The sequence below is a fragment of the Sprattus sprattus genome (assembly GCF_963457725.1).
Source record: "Sprattus sprattus genome assembly, chromosome: 8".
Lineage (NCBI taxonomy): Eukaryota > Metazoa > Chordata > Actinopteri > Clupeiformes > Clupeidae > Sprattus > Sprattus sprattus.
This window is the reverse complement of record NC_137927.1, coordinates 14334467-14343276: the sequence shown is the minus strand read 5'-3', so window position 1 is coordinate 14343276 and position 8810 is coordinate 14334467. Positions and strand designations below refer to the sequence as shown.

At 42.3% G+C, this 8810-nt stretch overlaps 1 protein-coding gene across 1 annotated transcript; it reads left to right on the top strand.

The window, feature by feature from the left end:
- Nucleotides 1–2389: 2389 nt before the first annotated feature.
- LOC308369156 (CBY1-interacting BAR domain-containing protein 2-like) lies at nt 2390–6127 on the top strand (the record flags this gene model as incomplete). Its single annotated transcript, XM_080843501.1, has 8 exons — nt 2390–2409; nt 2549–2783; nt 2919–2987; nt 3126–3227; nt 3753–3857; nt 4090–4203; nt 4351–4491; nt 5960–6127. The coding sequence occupies 8 exons, from the start codon at nt 2390–2392 to the stop codon at nt 6125–6127; spliced, it is 954 nt and encodes a 317-aa protein (XP_080699627.1).
- Nucleotides 6128–8810: the final 2683 nt, after the last annotated feature.

Sequence of the window (8810 nt, the reverse complement as noted above, 5' to 3'; positions counted from 1 at the left end):
AGCAATATCTCAAACGCTGTGATCGCCTGGCTCCTCCACAGAAAGATGTCATCACCTCTGATTGTGTGTGTTCAACATTTCTGTCTATGAGCTCTCTCTCCCTCTCTCTTTGTCTCTCTTTTGAGTGCTGTGGTTTTTGCTGCCTGGGAACAGATTGTGTGCGTGTGGGGGGGAGACGGTGTGTTTTATTGTGGCAGCGGCCGCCACCGCGCCATAACTCATTTTTCTATTTCTCCTCATTTATGATGACGCACCCCCTCCATCATGCACGGCCGGCGGAGGCTAGCAGGAAGAGGACTGACACCGCGAGGCCTGAGCGATCCATCAGAGAAGTGAAAAAAAAGCCCAGGCGGGGCTCCACGCCAAGCATGAGCAAACGTTCTCTCTCCCCATTAGGCCGAAAGAGAGGATTGTGTAACATCAGAGAGCGAGAGAGAGAAAGAGAGAGAGAGAGAGAAAAAGAGAACGAGAGAAAGAGAGAGAGATGAGAGAAAAATACTTTTGGGGGAACGCCATGTAAAACCACAACAAGGGAGTGTAGGAGGTAGAGAAAGCAAAGCATGACCCGGATTACTCTTTATCTGCCTATATATATATATATCAATTAACTTTATATCTTTGTACGGATGAGGCACCTTCAGTTTCTCTCCCCATCTCTATTCCTGCCCTTGACTTCTCTATCCATCGGTCCTCCCAACCTTCTTTTCCTCATTCATGGGAGCAGTGAGGAACCACAGCAGGCAGAGGAAGTGTACCTGCCCAGGCCTTTGATTCTCTATTTAAGAGGCATGTGGAGCTCCTTCCTCCCCAAGGCCCTCTCCTTCAGCCTGGGGTTCCCCTTCCAATTAGCACTGGGTATGGGAACCATTGTGTTCTGATTTCAAGGTCCATCCGCTTTTGTGGTTATAGCACACATGTGTATATCAGTGCATAGTACTACTGTGATTGTGTGTGTGTGTGTGTATGTGTGTGTGTGTGTGTGTGTGTGTGTGTGTGTGTGTGTGTGTGTGAGTGTGTGTGTGTGTGCATGCACGTGCATGTTGACTTGTGTATTCAGGTACATTAATAGCTCTTTCATCTGCATTCTGTTTTTGGCCATCCGCTTTCAGAGCAATTGCAGTGTTGTACACATACCACTGTTTTGTGTAGTTGTGTGAACACAAGTGAGTGTATGTGTATACACATACGTGTACAGCTCATCTCTGCATGTGTGTTTGTGTGAGTATAAGTACGTATGTGTGTATTGCGTTGCCTGATGTGTCTTGTGTGTATGTGGGTGACCGCTGGTAAATATTCAGCCACTGATGTGTGTGTATGTGTGAAAGTGTGTAAATATGTTACTGTTGTGTATGGGTGTGCTTCCGTGCCCATTTATAGCACTCTTGTAATCTGTGAACATCAGCGACAGCCCGGCTGTGTTGGTGAAGAGGTTGGCAAGACCAGTGTTTTCCCTTCCCTGCACAGAGAGCAGCGGGAGAGGAGGGGTGGGGCGGCACCTAGGGAGAGGATCTGTTGCTACTAGACAGCAGTGTTTATCATAACAGCTGTCCACCAGGGAAAATTGGCAGATAACATCAAAGCCTCATTCACAACCCACCTTGTCTTTTAAGCAAACACACACACACACACACACACACACACACACACACACACACACACACACACACACACACACACACACACACGTACACGTTACTCCCACTCACACATCCATACAAAAGGGGTGCACTATGGCAGTATTTTAATTAATTGAATTGCTATATTACATTTTGTATCATAAACATTTTTATTATGATCCCAAGACCACTCAAAAGTTTCATACTTTTAAATAATACAATATAAAAATAAACAAAATAATACATACCATACCAGGCAGGCGACAGCCATAGGTTACATGAAAGGGTTATGTTAGCTATACACTACAAGAATTTGTTTATGTCTGATAATCTATGTGTACAGAAAGGTCATTTAAGTTCCATTGCAGTCGGCCTCTTAGATATGCTAGCACATAGGCTACTCCAGGGAGATGAACGGAAGGAGGTGAAGGATGGGACAAGAGAAAGCTGGCAAAGTTGGAGACCTCATTCAACAAGCCTCACTGCAATAATAACCTAAAGGTTTACTAAGGGAATGCGAAAGTAGTTTTGACAGTGTGTTGTTGAAGTGTGTTAGTGTTTTAACAAGAAAAAAAGAACACGATTTATTTAGTTGCCATTAGCTTACTTTTATTTCCGTGTTTCTTATAGTCTTCTGCCACCGCGTGGTCAACTGGTTGAATTAATTTTACTGAGGCTCGTTGCCTGAGCTCTGTTGTTGTTTCCATAGAAACTCCTCAACTAACTACTGCAGGTGAACACTAGGCAGGCATTAGGTAGATATCACCATCATCATGAACTCGCTTTTCTCCAGGTAAGTCTTTTTCTTCGCGAAAACGAAATGCAAATTGTATAATATTAGAAACCTACTATTACTAGAAAAATGGTGTAGCCTACATGTTCTGCTGCCCAGAGAAGCACTATGGCATTGACGCAGACTTCTGTGTTTTCAGAGATAATCAACTAAAAGCGATAGAGTCATTGCTGAATGATTCGGAAAAGTACCTTGGTCAGTTTTGTACTACATTCGCATCATATACGCGAAAGACAGCCAAACTTCGGGACAAAGCTGACTTCCTCGTTAGGCAGCTGAATGAATTTGCAAGCAATGAGGATCCCGAACTTCGAACGTGCATGAAGAACCTAGCAGAGGACTTGGCAATGGTCCAAGACTACAGACAGGCGGAGGTGAGAACTGACAGAAAATTATAGGATTAAGAAGTAGAAGGCCTCCCAAAATATACTGTGGATGGGCTTATTTGCTATATTGTCGTGGTAAAAAAAAGCTTTTACGTCGATGAAAATGTTGTAATACATTTACAGGTCGAGAGACTTGAAGCAAGAGTTGTCACCCCACTAAAAGCGTATGGAGATACGGTGAAAATCAAGCGAGTGAGAACACACCATTACTTCTCTCTTTACAACATACAGATTGTAGCCACATCTCAATAAGAGACTGAATAGTAATTAAAAACCACTTCATTTAATATAATATTCTCTGAAATATATTATTCTACACTTTGAAACTAGGCAGATCTGAAGAGATTCAACGCTGATCGCAACAGGGAGATGAAAGAGCTTCAGAAACTAGAGAAGATCAGACTGAAAAACCCAGCAGACCGACAGAGCATTGTATCCTCTATCATTAAATGAGTGACTTGGCTCAGTTGTGTTGTTTGATGAAGCTAGATTATTTTGGCTCAAAGAAAAAACATTTAATGCAGACAGATTGCAAATAATATGGATAAATGTTGGAGTAAAAATAGGCCTACTAATGTATAATATGCCTTGTTTGTCCATTTTAAAATCTACAATTAAATGTTATTAGAACAATTCATCTTTAGAAAAGTTGAATGTCATGATGACTCTTGTCAACTGCAGCAGGTTTGTCGTACATCATAAAGGTCTGCCTCATTACCTTGACTTGTCGCCTCAGTCTCAGGTACTCCATTAAGAGTGATTGTGTGGATCCTTTCCCTCAGAAAAGAAATTATCCCAAAGGGACAGGCCTGGCACTAATTTTTCCATTATCCAATGTTAGCTCTAACCATACATTCTCAATCAAGCTACATGCATTAATAATTTGACAATGTTTCAATTAGTTCAAATCTGTAAAAACTTGACAATGCAATCTGGTGATTTTATGACCATTTGCAGGCTGAGGTGAGTGCACAGAAAGCCACTAACAATGCCAACAGAAGCACCCGGCAAATGGAGGAGACCATCAGTGAGTTTCAGAGACAGAAACTAGAGGATGTTAAGGTTGGTAATAGAAAAACACAAATGCAGGCAAGAGTCCCCGCTCCTGCTACTGTCTTGAGGTTTAGTGTTGTTTGGCGTTATGCATGGTGCACAGTGATTGCTGGTAGTTGCCATGCTCCCAAAGCCTGCTGTGATACTGACGATTGATTGGTTTCACTTCTAGGTTTCGTGCTTGATGCTTTGCTAGAGTACTCAATGGTGTTGTTCAATGTTGTTTCTTTGATAATTACAGAAGGTCTTTTCAGAATTCATCATGGTTGAGATGCTCTTCCATGCTAAAGCCCTTGAGGTCTACACCCACACCTTTCAGAATCTTGAGACGTTGGATATTGACAAAGACCTTGAGGTAAGCTCAGAAATGACTCACATTTACTACATCACTCACAAACTGTATTCTGCTGACATTTTCAGAGTAGTGACTGGACACAGTGTCATCTAATAAAGAGTAATGTGTTTGTGAGGTCAGATCAAAATGTATGGCCTCCTTTCTTAGTTATTCACAAGGAGGATCCAGGTGACAGATCTACCCTTGGACATCCAGGTTCTCCAGAGTGTCCGATCTACCTCTTCAAGCCCTCCCTATTCCAGCCCTACCCACTCCACCGTCATGCGGACAGCCGACCTCTTCACAAGAGTGAGTGTGTGAATTTCTCAACAAAGAAACTTGACATGTCAAACTGGTAGTCATTTCCCCTGTAAGATATGTGATAACTTTCTCCACATATTCCAGTTGATAATAAAATCCCCAAATTACCATGATTAGGGACAGTGGATTGCTAGATAGAGAGGCTAGTGGAAAATCAAGACCCCTCCAGCTAACCCAAAAATATGGAGACATTTACAAAGAGTGACAGCAATCTAAAAGATGGATTAAGAGAAACTAAGAGCATTTAGAGTATAGGAGTTGGAGGGAACATGTGATGGAGGAAATTGAAAGAAACTGCATGGAAAGGGGAATTTTCCGTCAGACAGTGAGAACTCGCAGGCAGAGGTACTGTGGTGGACGGATCCAGATTTGTTTACTGAAGGAGCTGGTGCCAACCCATGATGGAGGAAATGAAAAGCCAGGTGATGGAAGGAAAATAGATGAATAGGCAAACAAATCAGGCAAACGAGAGAAACTGTGCCAAAAAGAAGAAGAGCAAGGAGTATCAGGGGATCGGGAGAAAGAGAACCAATGGGTATGGTTATGGTGGAAAGCTTCCACACAAATAATCTGAAGACACGAGACAAATGCCTATCTATAAGTTCTCTTGTTTGTTTTCATGTTTTACATTTTATTTCCAAGCTCAGGTGGAATAGAGTAAACACAAAGTTCAAACCAAAATAAGATGTGAAAATGTAACTGAATACTTTGATATGACATCCTGCACTTAAAACAGCCGCTCTTCGTCTGCTGAACATAGTGTTGGTTGAAATTCAAAGATTGTTGTTAGCAGAGAGTTGTCTTCTTGAGATAGATCCAACCACTTTGGCATGTTGCTTATGCTTACATTTTAGACTTTCTCCTTTTTATGTAAAAGCTTTTTTGAGCCTCTTAGTTCCCTAGCTTTTTTAAAGGTCTGCATATACATCAACCAAAAGAGGACAACAGAGGCATCATTAAATTAACAAAATGGTCCTATTTTATGTATTCTTCTTTTTTTCTGAATAAAGTGTTGGTGATAAATCAAAGGCACAGTATACAATTAAGATGCTTGCTTGGCAAATCTCTGAATTATTTGTTCAAGGTTTATGGTATGCATTCAAAATACTTGTATACAAAAAAGAAACATGCAACATCCAAACTTTTTATTGCCCAACCCTGCCAAAATCACTTGGACATTCACAGTTTTGATTTCCAAGCCAAGTGGTGAACAGTAGTAAAATAGCAGGATAGCAGTAAATGCATAGCAGCTCCATTCTTCTTTTAGTGGTTTCCCAGTGTGGTAGAATGTGTGGGCTAGCATCCAAGCTTTCTCTAGCCAATCATGTTACCTTTCATTCTGGGATCCAATGGAACATTAATGCACTGGCATCCTCTCTGTGGTATAACATGTAAGCAGTTATTTTACAGTCCCTCAGCAAACTCAAAATATTTTGTCAATTTTCCCAAAATGCAGTCTCGAAGGAGTACATCGCGCCAGCAAGAGGACATTGAGGATGAGGATAATGAGGAAGAAGATGAGGAAGAGGAGGATGTTTACGAGTCAGAGGGACCTTATGAAGAGCCACAGACTCTGAGGGAATCATACGCTGCACAGTACTCCAGAGTGCGCAGGCAGACATGATGACAAAAATATGCATTCCCTTATTTAAGTTCAAAGATGTTTACCTTTAACTCATGCGTGGCACTTTAATTGATATTAAACTACTATCTTAAGATTGTATTGCTCTCATAGAATATTTCAATTGCATTTGTAAACCCTGAATCAAGTTACTGTTGTGAAGACTATAGCTCAGGCATAGTAAACAGCATGTCATTTTTGTTTAAATAAATGCAAATGCAGCTTAAACACATCAACTGTGACTCCTCAGAGAATGAAAGAAGTTCAGAGCAGAATATGAAATAAATGAGCTGTTTGCACAAAGCACAAGCACGCCTCTTTTCATTCAGTCTTACTGTAAAGAAAATACATTGCTTGTAATAACCCACATCTCCAGATAAGTGTACAGATTCAGTATTCTCCAGACAAGAATATAATAAACCTGTCTTGCGATGTAATCATTTCCTCTTCTCTCTGAAGTATTGCTGTTTTGCATTTATTTTCAGTCTGTCTGTTCATGGATAGATTTTTTTTAAAGAGTTATCCGACTGCATACATGCATATAAAAAGGTTATAATTGCAAAAGCTGTAACATTGTGAGACCATGGCCAAACTATACCTCTGTAACCCTCTGTTACTAGATTCACTGAGATAACCAACATATCTCTCAAACAAAGCTCTCCTGTTTGCTGAGATGTAAGCATTTCCTAAACAAACCTAAAATCTGATGCACATTTGAATATGGATGTAATGTCCCTGGCATTATACCCATCCTTCACTAAAAACCTTCAGCCCAACCCACAGAGTGAGATGCACTGTACGATATATGGGTGTCCCATTAATAATGATCAGTGTGAATCACTCGGCAACCCATACTAGCTTCCACCTTCTGTATCCCGTGCACGTGCACACATACACCCCCACACTCACATGTACACACGCCCACATGCAGACACATACACAAATGCTCCTCACGGCACACACACACACACACAAACCTCATAATGTGAGCAGAACCCAATGCAAGCGCTTGTACAGCAGACCTCAGAGAGATGGAGCTCTATTTTAGGGGTTTCCAGCTCTCTGCCTCCGACACGGGACACTCATATCCTCTCCACTCGGCTCGGCCATGTGACCGCGGAGAGCAGTGAGGCACATGTCTGTGAGCGTGGCCTCAGTTTGTTTGGGGGTGATTCCGGAGCAACGCGTGGTGCCTCTGTGAAGCAGAGATGCCACCCCTGCCCCATCAGACACCACACAGACTCTCAACCCTAACCCCCCTCATCTCCCCCGTCTATTTTTATCTCCACCCTACAGCTCTACTGTTTGGACCAGAATGCATCACTGGGAGGCAGTGAGGCTACAGGAGGGCAGTGTGGATCAACACACAGCTTTTGCTGTAGCTGTATCTCTTAGTTTCACATGAATGAAGAGATCACAACCTGCTCTCATTTCCAGCCCCGACCATACTGGCAGACATATCTGGAGAGGGAAGAGCTATGGTCGTCTCAGTGAGGCTTGTTACAGGGCTGCAGGAAACAGATGTGATGGGGTTGAGACTCTACCTGCTGAAATAGCTGGTTAGGTTGCTGGTGAGGCAAGCATCCTTCCCTTGCCACATGATGGAGGCACTAGAGCTTTGTATGGACAAATGTGCAAACGAGCTGAGAGGAGGAATTGGGTAGGCAAACAGAAAAAAAGCACTGGAATAAAATGAAATTGAATAACACAGAATTATAATTACTAGACACCAGAGACAGGAGCTCAAGTGTCCTTCTGTCCCAGCCTGCTGTTCTCAGATTCTGTGTGATCCAGAAACAATAGATCAAGACACATCACTCCACTCCCTTGGGAGTTAATTAAGTGATTTTCAGTTTGGGCTGGTATTTTGGCCAGGAATGAGCAGCAATTCAGGTCTTCAGTTTGAATTTAATGGAATATCTTAATTAGTTTTAAACCAAGCTCTTTCCAAACTCAGACAAAAAGCCTCTCTAGGGGTGATTAGATTTGTCCTGAGCGGCCTGATGCAGTGTTCTACTGATACAGCCCCTGCCAAGTCAGTGTCTTTCCTATACAACGGTGGTGATGAGAGCTTAAGAGAGCGCTCTAAAAAACACAATCATGAGGTGTCAGTAGATGACGTAATTTGATACATAACCAGAAGATGGCGCCACTAGCAATTCAACTCCCATTCACGGTCACAGAGAGGGGAATAAGCACACGTACAGTTATGCATGTACGCACGTGCCCACACAGACACACACATTTATGGGCATTATAACTTACTGTAACTGCAGCAGCTTTAAGGTACAACCACACTTGGTTTCTGTCCTCATCATCATCATCCTTTTCTAATTGGTCTGTTCTATCATTACACCTGGGCTGTGCTGCTCTCTGTTCATGCATCAGATAGTTTTTTGTTATGGCTTCACATTCTCATTCCACCCACCAGGGACTGCTTATATCCTCCAGCCACTGCCGAGGCTTCTGTCCAACTGTTAAACATATTTTAATCTCGCAAGTGAATTCCATAAATAAAACATAAAGTGTAATATGGCAACATGTGTCTTCCCTGGGGTGACGTCTGGCCTCAGTGTATCATGACACTGAAACAGCCAATCAGAAAAGCAGCGTGACTAGCACTCTTAGGATGCCTAGCTTGTGTGTGTGTGAGAGAGAGAACTGAGGTTGCTTGTGTGTACGTGTG